The 27074-nt window shown below is 54.1% G+C and overlaps 1 protein-coding gene and 1 pseudogene across 3 annotated transcripts in view; one reads left to right on the top strand and one right to left on the bottom strand.

The window, feature by feature from the left end:
* Window positions 1-33: 33 nt before the first annotated feature.
* PDPK1 (3-phosphoinositide dependent protein kinase 1) overlaps window positions 34-27074 on the bottom strand; it is a 76560-nt gene continuing 49519 nt past the window's right edge. For all 3 annotated transcript variants that reach the window (XM_030299908.1, XM_030299909.2, XM_030299910.1), the window contains exons 7-14: window positions 24943-25018; window positions 21254-21322; window positions 20947-21043; window positions 19286-19459; window positions 15688-15905; window positions 7096-7153; window positions 6090-6242; window positions 34-5782 (exon numbers count right to left, since the gene is read on the bottom strand). In XM_030299908.1, the coding sequence (XP_030155768.1) occupies window positions 5666-5782; window positions 6090-6242; window positions 7096-7153; window positions 15688-15905; window positions 19286-19459; window positions 20947-21043; window positions 21254-21322; window positions 24943-25018 (962 nt within the window). In that variant the 3' untranslated portion in view covers window positions 34-5665. The remainder of the gene's footprint in view (window positions 5783-6089; window positions 6243-7095; window positions 7154-15687; window positions 15906-19285; window positions 19460-20946; window positions 21044-21253; window positions 21323-24942; window positions 25019-27074) is intronic.
* On the top strand, window positions 9387-15554 carry LOC115504509 (annotated as a pseudogene).

Here is a 27074-nt window from a genome sequence, read left to right as displayed (position 1 = left end):
CCCCATCAAAGAAGAGTTACGTCAGCGAGCGTCTACACTCTACATGCTTTTTTATTACAAGACTACCGAGCATACGTGGAAAATTCATCATCCAGTAACTACGTCTACAGCACAAATATTTGAAAAAAAGGAGAAGAAACAGATTCATTAAATTATATGATTAAATCATTGACCAAATAGAAAATTTATATAATAAAGCCAGAAAAAAAGTTGTAAAATATAGTTTACAATAATTATTCACATTCAAGGCTGTACATCAATACATACAACAACGTGGCCCCGAACATGAATTCAATCCAAATAATTCATATATTAGATTTTAAATAACACAGACTGAACTAGAGGCCAACAATAGCCAGCAAATAACCTTATATAAGAATAAAAATACAAAAGTGTATATCCTAATATCATTGCATTATTTGTTTTCATAAGTTTTAAATTTTTGCTTTGCCTGTACATCACAGTTACAGCTACAGACCAGGTAGAGAATTTTATACATGTCCTAACTGACTGCCACCAACCTGAAAGACAGCTAACATACTACTGATTCATCCTATTTTGTGTTAAGGAACAGCTACAGCAGCTCTAAAAACTGCAAAAATTTTTGTCAATGTCCAATCAAACTTCTGATAACGATAAAGAGGCTTTTCACCAGCAAAATGACCGCTTTTTGTAAGTCATTCTGCCAGATGGGTTAGACAAGGATGGATCACGCACACAAAAAAAGGTCTGCCTTCTGTAAAAAGTTCTCTGTACATGAAGTTTGGTGCTTCTTCGTATTTGAAGAAATGGGTTCTGCGGAAAATTCAGGTATACGTGTAGGCATGGTCAGTTGCCCATCACAGCTGTCTCAGCTACAGATAGGACTGCTCTTTCCTGGAACAGCTTCTTCCCCAGACCAGTTCTCCACAGGCAGCCTGATTCACAACTCTGCAATCTTGGACCAGCAGCCTGCGCCCCTCAGAGGCTCTGGGAGTGACTCCCGCCCTGACTGAAGGCACCTGTCACAGAGGCTGCCTGAGAGGGAAGGGCTACATGAGTCCCCATCAGTTCACTTTAGCTCTGGGTGAGATGAAACAATGTGGAAAGACCTATATGGCAATATCTCCGAGAACAGTGCCCTCACCATACTCTACACCTCTTTACGGCAGCTGCAGCCTCCGCGGACCGGGCGGCGAGCACCCAGTCTGTGGACCGGCCAGGGCACAGGGGACTTGGGGTGTCAGAGGAGGGCAGGGAATCTCATTCTGCACAATCCAGCCATAATCTCTGGCGGACTCGAGCAGCACTGACCATGGCACCTAAAAAAATCTCTCATGCGCCTCTCCTCAGAATCAGTGGACCCCAAACTGAAGTGGAGAAATCAAGAATGAAACCAAATTGGGTGGTGTGGACTCGATGACCAGCAGACAACCTGAAACAGTGTGAGAGGTCCTTAAACCATGTCGGCCAGGACAATCACATTCCACAGTGAAAAGGCCTAGCCACTGCACGCTACTGAACCGCTAAGACCTTCTTACTGAGTCCCACCGTTTGGAGAGAATGAGGGCAATGAGATTTCTGCAAAACCCAACTGTCTACGTGGTCTCTTTCAAGTAGAGAACTTGCTCTTTTACTGATTCCAAACGGCCCAATGTACTGAGTGTACGAACTTGACTACAAATCATCCAGTAAGCATGTGGCAAGGTCAGTTCAACACTTTTCCTCTCAGCTGACTGTGCAGATGCACATTCAGTACCATTGTGGACACAAAGCGCGAGCTTCTGACGAGATCACGGAGCACTGGACAGCCGCAGCAGCGGGGACGGGACGGTAACTGACATGCAAGCATAACCAGAGTCTTCAATGAAAATAAGGAAATTAGCTTTTGAAAAAATCTGCCACAAATGGACCTAAATAAGGATGTCATTTTAGCATTATAAAAAAAGAAAAGAGCAGTCTTATTAAAACATTCTTTGGAACACACCCCTTACCAGAAACTGATTTGTTCAGAATCCTCAGGACACAACCGAGGAGGCTCTGCACTGAACTCTGAGCATCTAAGCATCAGATGAAGACGGAGGAAGGACTAAAAAACCACCTTTAAAACAAACTCCTTAACCCAAAAACATGACTTCTAGGAATGGGGGGGAAGGGGGAGATCAGAGTCAAAATCAAAGATTTAGGAAGATATTCATCACAGCATTATTTAAATAGTGAAAAACCAAAAACCATCTAAGTGTTTTACAACAGGGAAATGGCTAGATAAATTATGATAAAATTTATAACCACTAAGCTCTACAATCACTGAAAACAATGTTTTTTTAATCATTGCTCATGACATGGAGAAATGCTTAAGATAAATTATCAAGTGAAAAAAGCTGAATGCAGAACAGTGTTTTATGTTCCCAGTTTAGTTTAAAAAGAAAACAAATGTGTGCATGGGGGGGAGGGGAGAAGGTGGGCTATACACCAGAACGTTCACAGTGGTCTTTTCTGGGTTGGTAAGCCTACGGTTGATTTTTTTTTTTTTTTCCAGAAAACAAATGTTTTAATAGAGTACAGAATCACCTGGAGCCCCTGTGACAACACGCGGCCCTGGGCGCGTATGGGCCACAAATACCACAGCGTGGCCTCCGGGGGCCGGAGCAGGTGCGGGTGCCGTGAGCTCTGGCGTGACCGTGACAGGCATCTTTCCCGAGCAGGTCTGCAACAAACTCCTGAGAGCCAAGGTTCAGAAGCGCAGGTGCAATGCAGTGCCATTCACCAGCTGGGGCTCTGTGCACCCGACGGGGCTGCAGGCTACCACCACCCACCACCCGCTCTCCTGGTGAGGTCCACACAAAGAGGGCAAGAGACAAGTGCACCCAAACCTGGCTTCCTAGAGTGCCCAGAGAGGGACAAGGACAGCGGGCTGTACGAGCCCACGCAGACCACAGCCCCGCTCCCTCCCCTCCATGCCAGCGAGGCCACACGGTGCGGGCAGGGCGGGCTCTGCTTGGCGGCTCTTCGGTTTGGCACTTACACTTCCCCTTGCCCTCTCGCAGCGGGACACACGGCTCCTGGATCCATCAAACAGGGCATTTTCTTTCTCGCCTTAGGTACATTATTTGCATTTCCGTGTATGTCTGTGTACGTACTAGACTAACAGTTACGTCCACATCTTAGAATGTAAGGCACCTGCATGCCGGGACAGGAGCTGGATAAAACTAAAGCTAACATGAGTAAGCACAGGGTAGGAAAAGAGGAAGTATAGGCCTTTTAAAAAAGGGGGGGGGAGGGGGAGGAGAAGGCTCTGAGTGAGAGGAGAAACGTAGCCTACAGGGAAGGGCTCAGCTGTCACTGGCTCAGGCAAGGGCAGTCACTTCAACTCTGTCAGCTGCGAGCTCGACCCCGAACCCCTCGTTCTCTGGTTTTGGAGGTTAAGATGGAGCTTGAGGGGTTAGCCCGGGAGGTAGTGGCGCCAACCAGGGAGAAGAAGGCAACGGCCGATGCGTCTCTCCCAGAGCAGCCCAGCTGAGTGCTCTTGGGAAAGCCCGATACCGGCTCTGCTCGGGTCCCTGTAACCAGATCCCAGGATGCTGTGCAGGAGCAGGACCCTAACTCTCTTAACGGCACAGCCACAGAAGCGGTGTGCTGACAAAGTTAAGTTATCGATATGGGGAAAAAGCTGCAAACGGACTTCCTGAAAGGGCCAAGCGAGACGGACTTTCTCAAAAGCAGGTGAACACAGGTAAGCTTTTTCACAAGCAAGAAAGAGGACGACAGGAGATTGACCTACGACTCCAGCCCAGAGCAGGGTCCTGCTCCCTGCGGCACCCCAAGGGCAAGCACGCCCGACACCTTGCCACCCACCCACCTAGGTGCACGCGCACTTGCTTGCTCACGTAAGGCTCGGCTCTAGTGCAGAGCAGCGCACGCAGCCCGGGGGGAAGCCATCGGCAAACCTGGCAGCGTCTCTGCTCCCAACCACCACCCGCCACCACCCGCCGCCACCCCCCCCACCCCCCTCCTGCAATGCCCTGAGGCGGGACCGCCACAGCCACGCACTCCTCCCGGGCTAACCAGTTTGAGAAGAACCTCTTTTCTCTGGATTTGGACCGCTTGTCAACACAGGGCAGCGGATGTTTTTGCTCCAGATAGGCGGAGGGTCGAGGGGGAAATGGGCGGCGGGGGACGGTGGTGGATCTTTTCCACGGGAGCCTTCCACTGGTGCCTTCCTGAAAGCCTAAAGGACACCTTCAGCCCCTGGGGACAGAGGTGTGTCTGTGAGCAGCCTGCAAGCAGAGGGGCCTCCCCCTCTCCAACAGGGGACTGAGGATCGCCCTCCAGGGACAACCTGAGCAGGGAGAGAAATGCAGAGCAGTGACCACCAGGCCAACAGGCATTCTCTGCCCAGGGACTGGCAGCAAAGAAAATCAAAGGACCGGTAAATCCTGGACCCCCCCATGGCGTACAGCTTCCTGCTGCCTCTAAGGAACACAAGGAAGAAGCCTGAAACCAGGGAGCGAGCAGGCGGGATGCTCAGGCCCCAGCGTGGCGTTCCTACCCCTCGTGCAAGGCGAACGTTTTCTTCCAGGCAAGGTCCACATCTTGATGGGGACCAGATGACCTGGCAGCACGAGGCGGCTTTTAGACCCTCGCCACCGAGATGTGCAAGCGCTCAGAGTTTCGCCAGGAGAACGTTCGATCGCGACGGAAAGGGTGCCTGTGGCAGCCGGGAGCCTGCTGGCGCCCGGAGTCTCTCGGCCCTACCGAACCGACCAGGGGGAGGCCTGCAAAGCTCGCCCTCTGAAAAAACTCTCGGGAGGAGCTCACCGAGCGGTGCCTCCCTACATCTGCCCTGCCACCCTGGCCTCACACGGAGCAGGATGGAGCCCTAACTCCTGGTGCGGCCGGGTGCCCGCTTCTGCCAGTGCTCTTTCCGGGCACCGGCCTGGTTTCCAGCCCCACAGGGCCACACTGCCTGGAAGGCTGTTCGGTCGGAACACCCTGCTGGCACCCTCCAACCTCAGCATCTCACCCCGACGGCCCGGGCCACGTCTCACCACCTGGAGCCTGCCCGCCATACGCAGCCCACAGAGCGAGCACTCACAGCCACAGACATCTCACAGCCAGAGCTGCGTGAGAAGGCAAGCAAGGGGCCCTGCTGGGGCACAGGGGGCATCAAGTAGGGACGTAAGAAAGGGAGCACGCGGACCAAAGCCAAGAACACTCCCAGCCCGCAGAGACCAAGGCCAACTTCCGGCGGAGGGTATACGGCTCCCTGCCGAAAGGGTTCTGCGACAGCCTCGGGGCGGAAAGAGCCCAGACACACACCCCGTCCCCTCGGCCACAGGTGACCAGGGCGTGTGGTGCAGAGCTGGTGACTCGAGTCTGTTCCACTCGCCCGGGAGGGAATCAGGCGGACGTGCACGGTGCCGGGTCCCCGTGGCAAGGAGAGCTTGGGGAGCCTCCACAGAGCACAGAGAGCAAGCAAAGCGACCCTGAATTCCTTTTCGTTATTGGTTTTGTTCTTTGTGTGGTTGGGTATTTTTTTCTTCTTTTCTTTTAAATAAAAAAGCTGCAAGGTTCCGCCGTCTGCGTCCCCCTTGAGATGGCTGGCAGGTGGTCTGGAAGCGTCCCGATGGCGGCGAGCCGCGCTGGGGCACGTGTCCTGGCAGCGAGGGCAGCAGCCTCGGACGTGTCACTGCACGGCGGCGTCCGGGTGGCTCTGGTACCTGTGTCTCCACACTTCCTGGATCTTTTTGCACCATTTGTGAGCATTCCCACTCGGGTCCATCAGGTAATACGTCCTGTTCGGCTGTGGAGACAAAACCGATTTAACGAACCCGAGGGAATCCCGCCAAGACCAGCACCTCGACCTGTCGTGAGACAGAGCAGGAGACCATCGTCCCGCTACAGCCACTGCCAATGCCGGTGGAAGCACGCGAGCATGTGGGGTTTTCCTTCCCATATGTGCAGCCCTCACCTCTGCAGGAAGGGTCACAGACCCCTTAGAAAGACAAGCTGGCCCAGCTCAGGGCTGAGCCGAGAACATGGGGCCCCCGGGACACAGGAAAGGGAGAAACACCAGCCCCTCAAAGGAGAACCCAGAGAGACAAACTCACCGTGTGGACAAAGAAGGTTTTAAAGTTCTTGGCCTCTGGTCGGAGTTCTTGTGACCACGGAATTTCGCCCTTCAGGACTTTGTTGACAGGATCCACATAATACAAGTGTGGCCCTTCTGTGAGCAGTAGCTGTCGTCGTCGTGCAAACAAGCCCTGATGCAAAATGAAAAGAGGCTGCTTGTCAGGGCCCCGCAGTGACACCTCAGGGAGGAGGTGGCACATACCGCTGCCCCTGAGGCCAGGCCGTCAAAGCAGCTCCGGGCACCGGGCCCACTGCCCACCACCCGCCCACGCACTCAAGACACAGCCTCCCCACCACGGATCGGCCTCTCGTGTCACACAGGCGCAGGAGGAATTGAGTGCCCAGCCTGCCTGGCCTTCTGGAGCCGGATCCCAACATCCTCACTGGGCGTGCCGCCCCCACCCCCCCCAAGCCCCCCTGTGGCTGCCACACGGGGCAGGGGCAGCGGCAGCACAGGCAGGCGAAGACGAGCCGACTCTGCTGGCCCACCATCACCGCAAGGCCCCGTGTTCCTGACGGAACCCCTATCTGTTACACCGCACCGGGCGGTGTCTCCGGCACAGCCAGGAACGGAGACTGGGAGCCTGACCTCAAGAAGGGCCCGTGTCGGCAGATGGGAGAATGTTGGTGGGCTCTGATATTTTTGACAGAATCCATTTAATTAATCCATAACAAGGTCACAAATAAATAACAACTTGGAAAAACGATTCTAATGAAAAAATAGACAACTCGTGAGGATATGAAAACCCCGGTCCTGAGCCCGAAACGAGAGGTTGTATTTCTATTTTACCACAGCCTTCCTGTGTGGTTTCAAACAGCTTCCGCTGAGTGGCTGAGTCTTCCTTAGCCATCAAATCTAGAAATGCTCTTTTAGAGAAAGGGAACCAAGACCAAGGACGCCGTGTGCAACCGAAGGAGGCCAGGCCCCGACCGAGAGCAGACAGGGAGACAGGCAGCCAGTGGTGCGGCGGGAGTCAGACTTACCTTTCGCTTATCTACCGGACCCATCTTTAGTATCAAGTTATTTTCTACAAACTGGTGCCTATGAAAGGAAGAAAGAAAGAATGAGACGCTTGCCATGAGTCAGGGATGGAAATTCTCCCAACTCCGCTCAAAATGAACTTCCCGAGGGCATCTGTGAGCTTTGCTCAAGCCTCCTCACAGCCCCAACTCGCTCCGGTGACTCGTGAGGCCCTAGTGAGACGCACCGTGCAAGCGGGCCAGCATCCACTCCTGCCAGCACGGTCGCCTGCTGCTAACTCTTGCACAGCGGTATTCCTGCAGCAGCAGACAGGTGGCGGCGAGGCGGCGCTGCAGACCCGTACGGTGACACACGTCCTCTTTAATGTGAACAAAGCTGAGGCGAACACAGAGGCCCGGAGAAGGGTGGAGGCTGCTGAGAGTCAACCTCGGGATACTGACTGCTGGCCACGTGTTCCCTGCCCAAGCTGGGACCCCCGACTGGATACTCAGAAACCACCGAGTAGCTGAGAATCACAAATCCCTAAAATTAAAGTGCTGGACTCCGTCTGAGAACATCTTACTGGTAGGGGCGCCTAGGGGGTGGGGGGGAGGGGCCTCAAGTAAGCATCCGACTTCAGCTCACGTCACGATCTCACGGTTCCTGAGTTTGACCCCCACATCGGGCTCTCTGCTGTCAGCACAGAGCCTTCTTCGAATCCTTTGTCCCTCTCTTTCTCCGCCCCTCTCCCACTCAAGTGTGCGCACGAGCGTGTGTGTGCTCACATGCGCGCGCGCTCTGTCTCTCTTAAAAAAAAAAAAAACAAAAACTTACTGCTGTTCCTACCATAGTAACAAAGCATTCCTAACCCAAATACGGCAGGAATTTGGAAGAGAAAGCAAGAAACATGACTTTGACTTAACACACATTATTAGCAAGTATGCTTCACTTTGACTCCTGGGAGTTTCAAAGATGTCGTGTTAATGTTTAAAGGTTATCTCTTTTGGTTAAAGTGAACAGTTGCCGGTTTCTGTTGTGTGACTTTACGGAAATTCTTGGTCTGGGGGACCTACTGGAGAACATAGCGTTTTATGTTTGAAAAGGCATAAAACAACTGTTACTTCAAACACTGACAGTTTTACCATTCTGGATCTGAGCCGGGGCGCACACGGGACACCTAGTATGTGTGCGAGGCCAGCCAAGCTGGCAGACCAGTATTCTCCCACCAGGCTCAACTGGGCCCGAGAAGTGCCCCCAGACTAACCCAACCACACCAGCGCCCGCTCCAGAGCCCGTTGTGGCCCCAGACTACTTCTAAGGGGACGTAGCAGCACGTGGATTTGTAAAACCAAACAAAATTTTAACGAAAAAACTGGTCTATGAGGAAAAGCGCAGTACCTCCCTCTCAAAGTACTTAAAAACAAAGCCAACAAACAAAAACAAGACTTGGAAGAGGAGATATAATGATCTCCTGCAGCACGGAAATACACGCATCAAACAGAAAGCCTCTTCTAGTCAACAAGCCCCAACACAGAGCAATTGGATGTGACATTCAGGACCACAAATAATACGGGAGACTTGAATTAAATTACACTGGGTGCGGAGGGGAGCTCAAATTCAGCCCAGGCTTGTGAAGGATCCCACCGCCAAGCCCTCCGGGCAGCCGGGCCGCAAGGGCACCGGGCCGAGGGCGCCAAGGCACCAGGGAAGACGAGCAGGAAAGAAGGAAAGACATGGCCTCACGGCATCTTCGCAGCCTCATGTGGGTCATCATGAGACAGAATAAAATATTCTGGTTTTCCCCGAGCTTGAGAAACTAGGGAAGATTCTTGTCGAGGTCAGTTAACTCTGATCCCAGGTCACCAGAAGCCCCAAAGCGATCCAGCTCCTGCCAAGGGAAGAGCAGGGAAGGAAGGGCCTGCAAGGAGGAGTTACTTTGTCAGTAGCGGCCAGGACCAGGCGAGCACAGAAAGCACCTCTGAATGCACACCAACCAACGTGAACAAGGAGACCAGATAGAGAAACCTTCCGCAAACCAGGGTCAGCACGTGCACCGCACAGAGCACAAAGTGGCAGGAAAGGCTCAAAGCTTCAACAGAAAACTGAGCAAAGGACACAAGCTAGAAATTGCGAGAGAGAGAAAGTGACCTCGCCACATTCTCAACGGCCCTAAATAAACCAAAAGCTCCCCTTCTCGCATGCCCTACTGGGGTGCCCTGGCATGTGTGCGAGCGCCCCGGGACAACTCTGGAAAGGGATGCTCCCGCATGGCACCGGTGCCTATGGCCCTGAACTCAAGGCCCGCCAAACGACAATGTGGAAATCGTGTATTGAGAGGTGAGCCTACTCCCGGCTACCGGCCCTCAGGAAGTAAAGAAAGACAAGGAGCAGGAGCACAAACGTCCCCAATGGTGTTTCTGCACCAGTGAAACTGAAGTCACGGCACCGGCTCAGCCACAGAACATTGTGGCACTGTAGGGAAGCCCCTTCCTCATCCCCGTGGTGAGGACCCCACGGACACACCCCATGGATGGGCCCCGCCCGACTGCGAGGACAGGAGGCATGGAGCCACACGGCCCGGGGTGACAGCTGGCGCCGGCCGACTGGACCCAGTGGCTGCACTGAAATGAACCCGAGGCAGGACGCAGAGGGTCCGAAGCTCCATTACGAGCACAAGTGCCACAACCCAGTCGCGCAGCGCACTCACCCAGGCTTATAACAGGCTGCTGGGGATCTCCTTTGAAAAGTTTAAGTACTTAAGGCATCGCTTTGAGTTTTTTCCTTCCAAAAGTCAATTCCCACTCCCCCAAAAAGGCACCCCCAACTCCTGCACGAGGCACCTTTCCCCTCTCTGGCCAGCGGCACGTGCCCCTGCACCCCAGAGCCCAGGACTCTCGGAGTGCGGTCGGCAGGCAGGCGGGGCTTCACCGCAGCCCTGCTCCACACACACGGACGCTCGTTTCTCGAAGGGTGACGGGGTTAAGACGCTCCTTCCTCATTCCACAGCCACGGTTCTCTCCTCCTCACACTAGCCCAGCAGCACCCCCTATACCCCGAAAAGATCATTTTCGAGGATGCAAGCCTGAGACCACAAGCAAGCCTGAGCCATTTCAGTGCACGGTCGCACCGAGGAGAGCCGAGCAGGACCGCCAGAACCCCGACGTGGCTCTCCTGACCGCCTCAGGAAGGCTCCCACACTGGGCTTTGACACAGGTGACGGAGGAACAAGTGACTGTGGCCAGCTGGCTCTACAGCGCTAGCTCTCGGGACCCCTTTATACCCTCAAACTTTACGGAAGATCCCGAAGAGACGTCCTTTATATGGGTTTTAGCCACTGATATTTATGTAGGAGAAATTAAGACAGAAGCATTTTCAAATATTTATTTAATTCGTAAGATACAAAAATAAACCCATCACATACTAACATAAACACCATTTTTATTCGAGAGTAACTTTTTTCCAAAACGATAATTAACGCGAAGCATGAGCCTGCTGCACATTTGACAAACCTCGTTAGCACGTGGCGTCACATCGAGAGCCGGGGGGCTCCGGCCTGCCTCCGCCTCCGCTCGGCCAGTGCGGCTCCTGCCAGGTCCGCTGCCGTGCGGAAGCGGAGTCCCCAGCAATGGGCGTTTCGGGCCCTGGGACCCTGCAGCTCACCGGGGCACCTGGCGCTCTGAACGGCTCTGCCGCCCTGACGCGATTTTACAGCGGCACACGGCACTCACCTGAAAGACGGTGGTTCGCTGGGTTACGACGGAGACCTTCTCAGTGCTGACAAATTCAACATATTACCATCGCTACTTACCTCCTCAAAAAAAGGCTTGAAGCACTGGGAAGATGGCAAGCTCACAGAAACAGATAACGTTTCCCAAAATTCTAATTCCGATTTTATCACTGGTAACAAACACTGGCAGCTGTCAGTCTTGACAGGCTCATGCCGCTCATCTCCCAGAAAAAAGGGCCAAACGGCCCAGTTGGAACGACCATCGTTTGCCAGTAAAACTCTGTGGTGAAAACGGTCTTCACGGAACGAGAGGGGGTCCGACTCCCGGCGCCAACCAACAGCCAAAGGCTCGGCCTGAGGCGGCTCACAGCTGGGTCGGCGGCAGAGACGTTTCCCGCACACTTTCCGCTGCGCTATGCACACGACTAACAAAACGAGAGTTCGGTGATGACTACTTACACGTGAGGAGGGGTTCTTCCCTCGCCATGAGCGCGTGCTGGCTGTAGAGAGCCCAGGCGCTTGCACACGGCTAGGTGCCACGGCCTGGATTCGTGACCTGGCACTCGTGGTTTCACCCACCGCTGCCTCTGCACCACCGGCACACCTGTCGACGCGTTAGTTCCAGGACAGACAGAAAGAGTCACAAGAGGCACTCCGGGCAGCTCCTGCGCCCTCGGAAAGACACGACGCACGCCGCCGACTCGGCCGCCTCTGCGCGGCTCTTCTGGCTGTCTCTCCGCTGCCACGGCGGTGGCGCTGGGGACAACCGGACCGCCACCGGTAAGATCACGGCAGCGGGCGTTGCCCAAGTTGGAGCGGCCTGTGCCGTCAACACTCTGGGAGAGTCTCTCGCTGACCAACTTGCCCTGGTCGGGATGTTTTGGAAGATGAACTCAAAGGAGAAACGCTGGGTCTGCCACGCGGGAGCTTCTTCCTTCACACACCTGAGACTGTGGCCGACAGAAGACTCTGGTCACCGAGACCGGGCTTGCGGTGGTGGCTGCAGGGGTCTGTCAGCAGGAGGGAGAGGGATGGCTCAGTCTAGGCCAGAGGATCATGAGCGCCTTCAAATCCACCGTTCCACCTACAGTCAAGCTGTGTCGTGATTGTGGTTTCCAACCCAGTGGATATTCTCCTACGTGACCTGGAAACTAAGCGGACCACCCGGACACCGTTTGACGGGAAGTGGGTGTAATCTGGATTCCGTGAGATTTTGCTATCTTCCAACTGAAAACCTGGCATTCATCCCAGCAGCAGCCACGGATGGATTCTGAGAGAACGTGGCAACTCTTCGTGTGGCTGTGCGGAGTGAACGTGGCAGACTTTTCTCTCTGGGAACCGAATCCAGAAATGGGAGCAGACAATGACGGTGAAAACTGGAAGAGACCTCCTAGGATGGCGGTTGAGGGTGTCTACAAAGTCTTCGAGCTAAAAGGGTACAAACCACGTTACTGGATTGGCGTGGCAGATCTCACTGAATCCATGGTGAAAATCTATCCAGGACTCCTCTGGTGTCGACGGCGGTGAGGGGCACGTGTGGCACTGACAAGGGAGTCTTCCTGAGTCTTCCCTGTGTCCTGAATGCTGGGGGATTAACCAGTGTTATCAATAAGGAGCTGAAGGATGGTGTGGTGCTCAGCTCAAGAAACGTGCAGATAATCTGTGGGACTTCAGCTTCCAAGCCGTAGAGATTCAACATGACGGTGGGATTAACTGCGAGCATCTAGTTTTCATCCATGTGCAAGGATCACAGTTTGCTTTTCTCTTCCTAAATATGCGAATCTGGGCTCACAGACTCAAAGCCAACGCTTGGCTTACTGCTTGCAATACAAGCAGTATCTGGGGATTCATCCACATGTGAGGCGAAAGTACAACTCGCCAGGAGGGATGCAGCCATCTCTTTAACCCAGCGAGCCGTCGCGCCACGGCCTGTGGCGGCACCAAGCCTCTTTACCTGTCACCCAGTAGCACCCACGGCCCAACGCTCGTTGGTCTCTGAGCTTTCACATACATGCACTTCTCCAGCCTGGACAACGTGACTTCTCTGTAAGACGCCACAGTGGCTTTTTTTTTTTTTTTTTAATGTTTATGTGTTTTTGAGAGAGAGAGAGAGAGACAGAGCATGAATGGGGGAGGGTCAGAGAGAGACGGAGACGCAGAATCTGAAACAGGCTCCAGGCTCTGAGCTGTCAACACAGAACCCGACGCGGGGCTCAAACTCACAGACCGTGAGATCATGACCTGAGCCAAAGTCGGACGCTCAACCGACTGAGCCAGCCAGGCACCCCAACACAGTGGCTTTTTATTAATGTGTGGCACTGAAAGAGCTCCTTGTGTAAAATTACAACACAAAATTCCTTTACTGTTAAAACTCCGAATGAGGGGCCTCGGAGGCTGCAGCCTCACTGGCGCCAAACATTCTGCTCAGAGACACGACCCAGAAGGTACTGACACCCGTGGGTACGCGGTAGATCCTGCAGTCCGGCCCAAGTTCCACGGGCGGCCCGCTCCCTCTCTCATAGGCAGGGCCTCCTCTTCAGTCCCTTCAGATGTAGGTGGGGCTGCTATGGATCAAGAAAGCAGATCATCTCCCTTTTTGAGGCGATGATTCCTACTTAAATGTGGAAGACAGGTGATGAACGTCCTTTTATTTTAGACTACATCATCCGAATCTAAAATAATAGTTTCAGGAGCGCCTGATGGCTCAGTCAGCTAAGCATCTGACTTGGCTTAGGTCACGATCTTACGGTTTGTGAGTTCGAGCCCCACATCGGGCTCTGGGCTGACGGCTCAGAGCCTGGAGCCTGCTTTGGATTCTGTGTCTCCCTCTCTGCCCCTCCCCCAGCTCATGCTCGGTGTCTCTTTCTCAAAAATAAAATAAACATTAAAAAAAATTTAAATATGGAAAAAGAATAGTTTCAGATAAAATTCAGAAATGTTTTTCACAAATTTTAAAATTTTATTGCAAAAAAAGTCAGCAAAGTGTACTCAGATCCTGTCGGGTGTCTGTGTAGGCACAAGGAAAACTTCACCATTTCAAAGCAAGGATTTACTGGATGGCACGCAGTTACAGTAATGACAGCAGGTATAACTGAAGACAGCCACTAAGAGCGCAGTAGAAATACTGAGAATTCACTAAATTTCTAAAACTGCACCTACTTCTACTGTAAACCTACTTCTTCAGAAAATACAAAAAAAGCACACAGTCCAGAAACCACGTCACCGTACAGCGTGGGGCCCCTGAAGAAGTGCAATGCCCGCTCACAGAGAACGGGAAGGAGAGAGCACACACCATCTCAGCGGTATCACACAATTAGCGGTATGCCCTGCGCGACCTACACCGGGAGCCACGGTTCCTAAGAACGAAGTGTTTTTGACAGATCTCGCGCTGGCCAAATAAAGGGTGCTTCAAAGCTCCTGCCATCACCAGATTCCAAATAGGCCTGAACCTGGAGAAAAGGGAAGAGAAGCCTGAACAAAGAGAGGCACGGCAAGAGGCCTCGGCAGGGCCCAGAACCTGGACAGAAGAGCCTCAGGAAACGCCAGAGGCAAAGACACACGGTTTTCTGGGGAGTAACCCCACGCCTGCAACAGAGCGAGCCCTCGTCAGGGACCCCAGCACGCACGGCCCAGGACGCTCCTGCACAAGCCGGCATGAAGGCGTGCAGAGAGTTGCGCGGCCCGGCGGTGCTCACACTGCTTGGACCAAAGCCCCTTCCTCCCTGCTCAGCACACACTCCTAAGCGATACCACCTGAGAAAAGACAAACTCCAGAGAAGTGTAGAGTATTCCAGTTGGCCAACATCACCGTCACTTTTCCTAGAAACGATAATTTCTAATGGTACAAAATCCCAGCTTCACCACGCGCTCCCCTCTGGGCCCTGCCTTCTCACTCCTCCACACCCTGGCCCAGCCCAGCCCTCTGATCGCCCACCTTCTCCCTCCATCCCCGCTCTTACCCCTACACATCTCCCCACCCCATCCCCAAGGTGGACTCCCCTCTGCCCAAGTGAAAGGTGAAACCATAAAAACACATCAAGAAAATGTCAGGGTACAGACACTCTTCTCAACATGACTAAGGTGGAAAACAAAATGAAAACAGACACATGTGACTTTGTAAGAATTTGTAACTTCTATTCAAAAATACACACAACGTAACTGGAAAAGATAATGCAAAGATAACTGAAAAATGTGTGCAAAACAGGCAACAAAAATATTCTTCATGTCTATGGCTCTCAGAAGTCAATTTCAAAAAGACGGAAAACGCACAAGAAGAAAAACAGCCAAAGGACATACAATACCTCAAAAAATAAATACAAATGGCCAACGAACACAGAAGATGATTGCCTCAGTAACAATACAAGTGCAAGTTCCCATGAGCCCACTTTTAGAGCATCAAACGCGTAAGGCGAGGCAAGAGAGCTGGGAAACGGGGGTTCTGGGCACTGTGGACACAACGCATGTGCACACCGCCACGCCGTCTGCCACCCCAGGGCTCCTCTTTTAAGAAATACCCAGGCATGTGGGAAAAGCTACACGCAAATGACGATCTGCAATAGCTAAAACTCTGGAATGTCCCACACGCCTCACAAGGGGGCGGTGGTCATCCAGTCTGCCACGAATCCACAGCATCGGATCACGGGCAACGGCAGGCCCGGCCTGCTCAACCCCAAGGGCTACAGCCCCAACAGGCTGAAACCCACTCATCCCCGGGCCCGACACCTCCAAACACCCGTTTCAAGCCGGACCCTTTGAGGGCCCTCGTTTGCAGAGCACGCAAGGCAGCGAGGGAGGTGTGAGGCGGTGGGGGCCTCGGCAGGCAGCGGCGACGAAGGCCGGGCGCCCCGCGCCGGTCAGTGGAGCGCGGCTTACACCTGCGAGCTCTTACCAAGGATTGCCGCTGGCCTGCTTCTCCAGCAGGAGCCTCTTCTCGTCTTGGGAAAACTGGAGGTCCAGCTCAAAAGAGTTAGTGTCCAGGTCATGGATGTACTGCTCGATGTTGCTGCCCGCCGCTGGCGGCAGGCCTGCGTCCGAGGCGGGCAGGCAGTGTGACGACGAGGACGTGGACACTTGCATGCAGCCAAACTGGCTCAGGAGGTTGTCGTACTGCAGAGAGAGGAGGGGAGAGTGACAGCCGTGCACCACTCCCCTTGGGCCCGCAGCCCACACCCTGGAGGCCCGGAGGCCCCCGCGGCAGCTCCGAGTCCTCCTGCACTGGCCAGAGGCTGCCAGGTCTGGTCTTGCTCCCGACGGGCGAACCTAACCCCCAGCCTCCGAACCCAGGGAGGGGAGACCCAAGGCCTGGGGCCTGCTGACCTCTGCAAGGCCCGTGCCGCCCTGACCAGAGGGGCTAGGAGGAGGGACGGGTGGCCACCTGGGGGCACCCTCTTGTGAGCTCGGGAGCCCTCCTCCTTTGGCCCCGTGGTTCTACGTTGCTGAGTCTGTGGTTGTCACTGTATTCAATTTGACTCGATTCAATTCAACTCGACTGTGCTCATTTTTTAAAAAAATTCCTTTTAACTGCAGCAAATATTCATTAAGCTTGATACAAAGTTGTCTGCCACTCTGGACAAAGCCACAAACCGGTGGGGACACAAAAACGGATGTACTCACAAATGTGCCGACCAGGCACAGCCTGCACACCCACACGCCCCTGGGGCCAGCGACAGGGCCAGAGAACCCCTAGCGAAGACCTGGGAAGAGAGGTCACCCTGGGCAGCCTTCTCCCCACAGCTGTAGGCCCCACGCCCGAACCCCACCGCAGCCAAGTACGAGGGGGAAAAAAGCCACTGCCAACGGCTAAGAGTCAGCGTATCTCCCCGGTGCCTCCAGAAAGAACCCGGCTGCCACCCACAGAGCTGGGCCTCAGAGCCAGGCCCCCTCGTGCAGACCCTGCAGCCTTGCTGCCCAAGCAGCCTTCTCCCTAGGGCTCACATGGCACAAACAGCAGTCTCAGTCCCACCGTACCGGCTCCCGGCTGGGAGTGACACCGGGACACTCCCATAGCCCTTCACTTAAGGTCTTCTTTTGGCACATTCTCTGCTTCTGCTCTGTGAGGAACTCCCCAGGCCAAGACCGCCTCTGCTTAACAGTCCAAAGTTTATACAGGCTTCCGTGAGCCACCCCAGGTGTCTCAGGGGGCTGCAAGGCCAGTGAGACGGCTGCCTCCATCAACTCCACTTCCGAAACAGGAAAACTGAGGCTCAGACCTGCCCCAAGGCCACACCCTACTAGCTAGCACCACATCAGAACCGGTCCTCTAAGTCCTTCGAATGCAGCAGCCCCTCTAGTCTTGTCACGGAGCTGTAGGCTTCCCGTCACCACCGTCGCTGTCTGGGTGATTCCTGTCTGGGGAGCTGCACTGCACTGCTCCCTGTGGAAAGCTCCAGATGCTGTATCTCAGCTCTCTGCTCTTCTCTCCTCAGCATGCCTAGGACAACCCACAGCACAAAACACAGGCCCAGAAAGAATGTGTGACAAGGGGTGACACTGGGCTGTGCACAGTAAGGAAACTGCCCCGGCTGGTCCGGCCCAGAGCACTTCTCCAGAGGCACCACACCCGGCACGCTCACTCCAGAGCCTAACCTCGAGCACTACCGTTACCACCCCAGGGGGTTAGGGACACGCAAGAGAACCAAGTGCCTGCTTCTTCCCTCCCTGAGCAGAGACCATTCCCCGCTACTCACCCCCAGATGGAAGCCCCCTCACTGCTGAAAAGGACCCCAGACTCTCTCGGAGCCCCTCGAGGGAAAACTTGCCCCCGAGAGGCTGTCAACACCCGCAGAAAGGGAAGGCCCCCGCCTGTATCTGGTATCTTTCCAGGCTTAAGTCTTTTTCCAGGCTCACTTAACTGTCCAAATGGCAAGTCTAGCATAGCGAGCGCTACCTGAACCCCTTCCAAGGCAGCTTTTAAAGCAGAGGATGAGCCACTTAACAAAAAGTAAGCCATTAACAAACGGAGCTGGTTTTAAGATGGTAACACTCGAGTACCGAGAAGCCAGGGCTCTCAACACAGTGAATGCGATGAAACAGCAGAGGGCGTGCACAGGACACTCAAGGGTGTGCGCACACACAGCCCCAGAAAGCAGAGCGCCCCGGGCACTGAGATCTGAGCCAGTCACGGCACGTACAGCTGCTTCAGAGCTGGTGGGGAGGGCACACCGCTTCCCTGGGACACCCCTGCCAAAGGCACTGGAGACCCCAACCCACCCCGACCGGCCATGGTTCGGGCAAGACGTCAGGCCAGGGGCAGAGTCCTGGGGCTGAGTCCCCTGCAGTCTGCACACATGGAGGCTGCGGACAGCTGAGGCCACCTTAGAGAGCTTCCCACATCTGGCTCCCCTCAAGTCTGGGCACAAAGGATACTTGAGGATAACAAAAGGGTGATGTTTTATTTACAACAGTAAGTAAGAGACAGAAGAAATTCAGTCTCTGAGAGATGATACAAGTAGTACTTTTGACTAAGCTCTGGGTGACTTTTAGATAAAATCTAGAGTCCGCCAATCAAATAAAGGAGAACTCGATATGTGGTCACTGGTTAGGATAAGCCACAACAACAGAAGCTAAACAATGATAATGGATGATCGGTGAGAACAGAAACACGTGAAATCCTATTTAAATACGAGGATCACAGTAAAGGGTGAGGAGGGAACGCAGGACTGTCGGTGAGCTGGTCACCCAAGGTGCGAGACAGGTGCGCTGTGGCTCACTGCACTCCTCTGCCCACTTCCGTGTTTCACACCCTCCAGAAGAGAAGCTCAAAGAACAAAGTATACTTAAGACCCCTGCTTCTCCCAGGCACTAAAAGCCAACAGTGACCAATGTCCATCCTGAATGCCATGTCTCCAAAAAGTTCAAAGCAGGAGCATCCTGGGCTTCTCTCGGAAAGTTAAGTATTCCAGAACGTCTGTAGACACCCGATTATAAAGACACCAGCCAAAAGCCGAAGACAGGAGCCTACCGGGAGACTCAGAACCCCCAAGCCAAGGGGGACGGTGTGCAGGGTACTGCTCCCACTGCTACCGTCTCCCTGCCCCAACACCGGGCTCCGATGTGAATTGTCCGGGCGAAAATTAACGATAGGAAATAAGAAAAGGAGACTGCCCTCACCCTCCGGCAGATGTGCAGGCGGGAGCCTCCTCGGCCCCAGCACTGGCGAGAAACTCCGACCCTGGCCACCAAGTGTTCAACCACCAACAGGTCAATGCTGGCTTCCCCTCCAGCCGTGCACCCCACAGGCTGGACTCCCAGGGCCCACGGCACAACTGCACATAGCACAGCACGTGCGATTCCCCTCAGCTGGGCTGTTCCTGACACACACGTACTCCCCCGACACCAGACACAGAAGCACACCCCCCCCCCCACACACACACACAGACACACATAGACACACACCATACAGACGCACACAAAGACACAGAGACACACACGGACACACACACCCCCCCCCCCCCCACCCGGACACTGCGTGCGTGCCACAGGCTTACATTCCCGTAGCAGTCCTCGTCATCTTCCGACATGGCCGGCAGGTAAGCGGTGAGCTTCGGAGGCGTCTGATGCTGCAGGTTTTCCCACGAGATGGACTCGAAGAAGGGGTGAGCCTGCAGAGGGCCGTACCCTCCCATTTCCTCGCAGCCTAATCGCTTCGTGGCATCTAAAACCTGAAACAGAAGTCAAAATGAGTCAGTGTCCGGAACAAAGACTAATCCTGACCGACAAATTCTTTCTGCACACTCTTCCCAATTCCCATCTCTGGCCACAGAATGGCCCCACGGCCCGCCCTGCCCTGCCACCACCCCACAGAGCGCCGGGGGGGGGGGGGGGGGCGGCGGATTCACCCCCTGGGCGGCTTCTCCTCTCTCCAGCCTCTATCCCTCCCCCCGGGCACAGGTGAAAATAAATCAGAACTTAACGAATAACAACAACAAGTGTTCCTGGAGCGCCTGGGTGGCTCAGTCGGTTAAGCATCGACTTCAGCTCAGGTCATGATCTCACGGTTTGTGGGTTCAAGCCCCGTGTCCGGCTCTGTGCTGACAGCTCAGAGCCTGGGGCCTGCTTCGGATTCTGCGTCTCCTTCTCTCTCTCTCTGCTCCTTCCTCGCTCTGTCTCTATGCCCCAAAAATAAACGTTAAAAAAAAAAAAAAAGTGTTCTTTTTTTTTTTTTAACGTTTATTTATTTTTGAGACAGAGAGACAAAGCATGAACGGGGGAGGGTCAGAGAGAGGGAGACACAGAATCTGAAACAGGCTCCAGGCTCTGAGCGGTCAGCACAGAGCCCAACGCAGGGCTCGAACTCATGGACCGCGAGATCATGACCCGAGCCGAAGTCGGCCGCTCAACCGACTGAGCCACCCAGGCGCCCCAACAAGTGTTCTTTAAAATACACAATTAAGAATCCCACAACAAGAGCCAAATGAACACACTGGCTCTCGTAACAAAGACACCCAGAATCCGTCTTGACGGTGAGCTATCAGAGACCAGGAACAGAATGCTGTGTTCTCCCGCCCACGCTTCATCTCTGAGGGCTCCACAGCCGTCACCTCCCAGACCCAGCCTCACGCCCCTGGACCCACAGAGCAACAACAAGCCGCCGCGGATGGCACAGGAGGGGCAGGCAGAGATGCGCTGACCCTGCTCCCCAAGGCCAAGGAAAGGGAAGGGAAAGGGAAGGTCTAGTGCCCATGCACACCAGGGCAGGGACCCTGCAGGCTCTAGAACAATCACACGTCCTTTTCCCGGGTACATCTGCCTACTTCTGCTATAGTACCTGAGGTGATCTTTAAAAGCTTCAGGTGGCAGATGTTAAAGTTGACATCCACAGATGTCGCTAACGTTTGCAGCCACATGCCGCTGGAATACACCCAGCTGCTCCAGCAACGAGTAATTTTAAGTGCCATGTACGTTGACGAGCACAAGCAAAATGATACAATCATCTCCTGTCTTATTAAAGAATCAGCCATTTGCAAATTAAAAAGGGCTTACAGACATGAGACAGAAGATACAAATCTATCTATAATCATTATCAATCCCAAGACCTCCTTTTGTTAAACACAGGGGCCTGCAGTAAAGCTCCTGTGACCACAAGTTCAGAAGGACTCAGCATGTGGCCATCAGATCATCTTACCAGAAGAAAATTCAAAACATTTACCAAAAGTTTTTCCACAAGGTCTCTTGCCTTAGGGAAGAATTTTTCAGGAAAGTCATACTCCAGCTTAATGATCTTCTGAAATATAAGATATTCATTTCTGTAAAACAAGAAAAACCATCACTTCGCACAGAGCACACAAACCTCCCCTTTCCCGGGACAGCAGTCACCCTCTCTCCCTACAGAGACACTGTGGTCATTGAAGGACCACGCGGAAGTCCCCTCTACCCTGGCCCAGCCCTGAGGGCCGCCCCCTCCCACCTCGCTGTCAGCTGCTACAATGGTTTCAGGGGGCGGTGAGTGGTCTTACCCCGCTCGAAAAGGCGGCAGTCCTGCCACAAGCTGATATATTATACATCCGAGAGCCCAAAGGTCCGAACTTTAAGGGAGGGGGGAAAAACACAGAAGGAGGACATCTGTAAAATTTCAGTGAGAAGCACAGTTCACTTCTGCCCTATCGGCTCATACCACCCTATTTCGGTCTCTGATCTACTTCTCTCCGTTAAAACCAGGTCAGCGTGAGGGTGGGAACCTGCTCGGAACCCTTCTTGGGGGGGCCTCCCTGGGGACCCGGGCTCAGAGGACCCCACACACAGCAGGCACTACTGGGCCAGGCCATGCAGCCGTCCCCACAGATCCACCACGTCTGGTGGGGGCTACCTACTTCCTCACAGGGCCAAAGTGGTCCTGAGGAGGGAGGAGAGGCCATTCCTGACCACAGGAAACACGAACACTGACGGAAAAGCACCTTCTTCTAATGCAGGGGGAGGGAAGGTGGCCCGCGCCCCGGTCACCACAGGTTGGTACAACTGGGAATAAACTCAGATTCTCTCATAACTCACTTAGAGTTTACCTCCGGGACACAGACGCAAGCTCACGTGTGCCAAGGAGCCAAATCAGACAAACTACAGGATGTGCACAAAGCAACGTTTAACTGTTTCCGTTCCTGACCTTGCTGTGAAGAGCCCTGCCCCTCCTTTAAAAACACTCTGATTACACACTGAAAAAGAAACCGTTCTGGGGCACCTGGGTAGCTCAGTCGGTTAAGCATCAGACTTCAGCTCGGGTCACGATCTCACATTTCATGAGTTCGAGCCCCGCGTCAGGTTCTGTGCCTACAGCTCAGAGCCTGGAGCCTGCTTGGGATTCTGTGTCTCCCTCTCTCTCTGCCCTTCCCCAGCTCATGCTCTACCTCTCCCTCAAAATAAGTAAACATTAAAGACGTTTTTTTAATAAACAAAAAAATTAAAACGAAACAGTTCTAAAATTCCCTAGGTTGTTTCCAGAGCCAGGTGGCAGGGACAGACCCTGAAGGAGGTGCGCTCCTTGCCCGTGATGTTGCCGCCCATTTCCCACCCCGTTCACGCTCTCTGCTCAGTGTCTGAGATCTACTTTGCATATTTTATTTCCCCTGAAAGTTCTGCATTCTATTCCCAGCTCAACACTTCAGAAGCATCCAGATGCAATATACCGCCCGCCCCCCCCCCCCCCCCCCCGCTGCCTCCCCGTCCAGTCGTCCAGTCCTAGACCTACGAGGGCTCATGGGTTGCTGGATACAGCCAGCTTCTGGGGGAGGCTGCAGCCTGGCGTTCAGAAGATGGGGCTGTAGAGTGCAGGTGGAAGGCACTTGACATGGGTTAAAAAGTACAACAAATCAGAAATCTGAGGCACAACATATGGATGAAGGACGTTTATAAAATGAATCTATATTCTACCCAGTAACTAGATTTTACACTTGGTTTTCTCTACCGTTTAGGTCAAATGGGGATCCACACAAAACAAACGCAACAGAAAAGCATCGGCCCAGTGGGGGGGCAGCGGCCAGAGACGAGGTGCAGGGCTGCGGGCCAGACGTCATCTCTAGGAAGCGGGACACCCAACAGAGCCGGCCCCTGGGCTCCCCTCGCCTCTGTGATTCATCTGAGTGTTCAACACCAGCAGCTATCTTACCATTTAAAGTGGTTTTTGAATAGAATAAAAACTCAAGGGGGAAGGCAGGGTAAAATTTCTGGAAAGCAATATGCACCAAGGATCTTAAAATACGAAGTCAGACCAAGTCATTCCACTTCCTGAAATCCACAAAGAGGAACGTGGGGCAGCCCTGGTGCCCCCCGGCAGACAAGGGGCAGGAGCACCCTTCCTCCCGGGACACAGGGTGTGCCGCACCTGGCAGACACGCCAGACTGTGCAAATCAATGAAAAGCACCTCTGAGTCCAATAATAGAGGAAGAGCTCAATGAGCTCCGTCAGATGCACATGCCGGAAGCACACGGCTGTGAGACGTCCGCAGACCATTTCGGTGATGTGGGGAGGTGTCTGCTCCATGATCTCAAGGAGCAGGGCTCAAACCTGGTCATTTAGCAGGACTCCAGTTGAAGAGAAGTCACACGAACACACAGAAGACAGGCAGAAATAACTAACTGGAAGGACGCGCCAGATCACTATCTGGTGTCCATAAGCAGGATGCAGACTATGACTGTTCCCGGTCTTTTATTCTCCACGTTTTCTAAGAGTTCTTTACAATACAAAGGTGTCCCTTTTAGAATCAGAAAACTATTAACTATTTATGAATAAATACCACACAACTTAAACGTTTAAAAGCATAAAAAGATGCTCAACAACGTCTCCCTCACAGCACTCTCCCCGCGGCCGGGACACCCACCGAAGACAGTTTAAATGGCAGGCAAGCGAATGTGGGCAGACACCGTCCTTCCAGCTTCCACACAGAAGGCGGCCACGGTGTCTTCCTGATCTCTCCCGGTAGAACCCAGACACCTTCCCCCATCGGCACTAAAGGGCTGTTTCATCCTAAGTGCCCCAAATCGAGGACAAGCTAGTCCTCAGGCAGCAGCGACCTCGGCTTTGAGAACCTGGCCACCAGCATCCACCACCCAGAGGGTTTCTCAGCCTCTGCGCGGGGGACACCAGGGGCCGACTCATTCTTGCTGTGGGGCCATCACCGCACCGCACGATGCTGGGGAGTGTCCACCCACCGGACGCCACTAGCACTCCTTCCTCGCTCCTGCCAAGCTGTGACACGGAACCGTCCAGACACGGTCAAACACGCTCCAGGGGGCAGAACCGCCTCAGCTAAGAGGCTCTGCCCTACATGGGGTAAAAGCTCAGAATGTGCTGACTGAATTAAAACAAAAACAAAGAACCGGGAGACTGCTAAGATGCCCACCGGCAGCATGTGCGCCCTGGGGCTCCACCCCTCAAGAGTTCTTAACAAGCGGTCACGCTCAGAAACACAGGGCCACCCCCAGAACCACTCACCCCTCTGCCGCCTCTGACAGTGCCGTCTTTCTAGCAAAGGGGCCCCTCATGGCCATTACGGGACACTGACGGCGTGGCCGCAGTGAGGATCCGGGGAGAAGCTGCAGCCACACAACCTATCATCTGGAAGTGCTCTCCAAACTGAGACCCCAGACGCCACTGCCGCCTCAGGCCCACCCAAGAGGGCCCCCCAGCTTCTCCCTGCTCCTGACCAACGGCACCCCACCCCCTCTCTCCCACTGCACCTCTGCTCCTTGTGAGCAGAGCCTCACTCGTGCACTTCTGATACTCAAAACTCAAGCCCCTGCCTGGGCCCAACCCAGTTCTGAGCACTGGGGAGGGATGGCTCACGCTGGCTGTGCCCCGGCCAGGAAACCGCCTCCCCCACACGATGCCTTCTGGGCCTCTTCCCACGGTCCGCAGAGTCAGGCCACTGGCAGCACTAAGGACCCCAAGGCTCAGGGACACAGCTAGGAATGTGGACCTCCCGGCCCCACTTTCCCCCACTAAATAGTTGCTTCTGAAGGAACAAGATCAAATATCAAAGCATAAAGCAACAATGGTCCCGGGAAGTGTATTGTGTAACAATAAAGCAGCACAGAGGTTGGTTATCAAAGGCCATAAAAGGCACTCTCTTAACTAATTAACTTCATATGAAAAAACATACGTTAATAGCCACTGTAGAGAAAAGAGAATATTCTGGATCAGATGAAAGCGGGTTACCTTTTACAGGCCGATTTCTCTGTGAGCAGCTCTGGAGACACATACTGGGCTGTTCCTACAAACGAGTTGGCCCTGGCTGATGAGAGGAGGGAAAAGGGAGAAAGGTCACGCTGAGACACAAAGCATTTGTCATCGACGCTACACCCTGGACGTTCATCCATCAGGATGTCGTGGTTCACGTGGGCCTAAGTGGGGATCTGTCCCAGTACTGGCCCCCTGGTCACGTGGAATCAGACTAAACAGTCCCAAGAGCCTACTGGTCCAGGGCCCTCCCCTCGAACCCCCTTCTTGGACTCTCCGTCCAAGGCCGGCTCAAAGGTCACTTGCTCTGTGACAGCAGCCCTGGCCACCAGGGCAGCCCCTCCAGACCACCGTGGTGCGTGTTCTCTGGGCACCTCTCACTGACCCGGCGGTGTCAGCTGGCAGCGTCTCGAAGAGAGAGGGCTTGTCCGTTTGGTCCACGAATGGTGCCTCAAACAGACCCAGGCACACGGCAGGCACAGATGGGACACACGTACACGTGGGAAAGGACCGGTCCCCTGAAGGCCACAGGCCTCCTTAACCAACAGCTCAGGGAAGCTAGGGGTTGCAGGTGAAATAAGACCTGGGAGTCCCGGCCAGGGAAGCTTCTCGATACCCCACTGCTGCCAGTACCGCCTCTAGGACTGTGCAACACAAGGATCACCAGGTTCGCCCACAGACTCAGAGGCTCAGTGGCAGCAGGAGCCTCTAGACCCGCTCACCACCAAACAGGATGTCCCAATACCTGTGTCACCCCAGTGGCTCCCAAGGACCTCGGGGGCTCATCAGCAGCTGAGCGGCCCTGACCAAGCAGCGCCGAGGGCGCAAGTCTGCCCGCACCACCACATTGCTCCGGAGGCACCCCCAAGGGGTGTCCTCTGACATCGGAGACCGTGCAGCCACTCGGCCCTTCCCCGTGACCAACGGACACAGGACCGGGATTCCCGCACGAGAGGTGCCCACCGTCTGAGAGCAAAACACTTCCCTCAGGAGCGCATGCAATGCTGCAACCCTTCCAACGGTTCCCTGGAGATGCCCCACCTCACCTGCCGTCACCTGCTTTGCCACTACCTCCCACACTGGCCCCACATCAACGGCACTCTGTACCCAGCACTGGACGGCTGCTGGCAAGGCCGTGGTGCTGCTCGGACAGGCCCAGGGAGGAGACCACCTTTCCCTGCAGCACGTTCCAGCACGGCCCCGTCTCCTAGCCCGGCACCCCATAGCAGACAAGAGACACAACACCACAGTCGAACATCATTTTGTTCTGGACAAATAAGCTGTGTGACCTAGCCTGACCCCTCTGCAGATCAAGCAGTTCTTTTTCTCAGTATCTTCAGTGATCCACACCAGAAAGTATTTGTCCCTAAGGACACATCTCCCTGAACCAACCTGAGAGGTAAAACCTCACACCAACACACCTACCACCAAATGGTCTCTAGTCGGCCAGGCCCCTTCTGAAACCAGGTGACACACAGAGCAGTGACCACCCCGTGCAGGGTCCTGCTGGGTGGGCTTACTGATGAGGGCCCCAAGCGCTCTACTCGGGGTTGTCACATGGGGACATGTGGGCCCCCAAGGGATGTCTGGCAATGTCTGGAGACATTTCTGGCAGACACCACAGAGGAGAGGGAAGGGGGGGCTACTGTCACCTAATGGCCAGATGCCAGGGGTGCAGCTAAGCACCCACAGAGCACCAAAAAGCAGGAATCCTCCAGCCCCCAAAGAACCCAGATCTTGAGTGCCCTCTGTACAGCCTCACTGGGACCGCACCCTCCTATCCTCCAAAAACACAGACCAAGATAGAGCAGGAGCAGCCAGCTAGGTTCTGGAAAATTCTGGAGGAGGGGGAGCTGGGGAAGGAAGATCAGCTGAAAGTGCCTTCGTCTTTCTTTCTCAAAATCGCCTACTCTGTTCTATGTTCGGTCCAGGGGAAGCAACCTTCTTCTTCTGCACTGACCACGAGGCTCTGTACTGGGCACCTCAGCCTGGTCCTGACACAGAAGTGATTGGGGGTTACAGCTACCTAGGACAAAACACAACAGACCTATGTTTGGCCTGTCTACAAAATTCTTGACGGTATATGGCTATAAGCAACACAATACCCGAGT

Source organism: Lynx canadensis, chromosome E3 (genome assembly GCF_007474595.2).
Source record: "Lynx canadensis isolate LIC74 chromosome E3, mLynCan4.pri.v2, whole genome shotgun sequence".
NCBI classification, from domain to species: domain Eukaryota; kingdom Metazoa; phylum Chordata; class Mammalia; order Carnivora; family Felidae; genus Lynx; species Lynx canadensis.
This window is presented reverse-complemented; position numbering and strand designations above follow the sequence as displayed.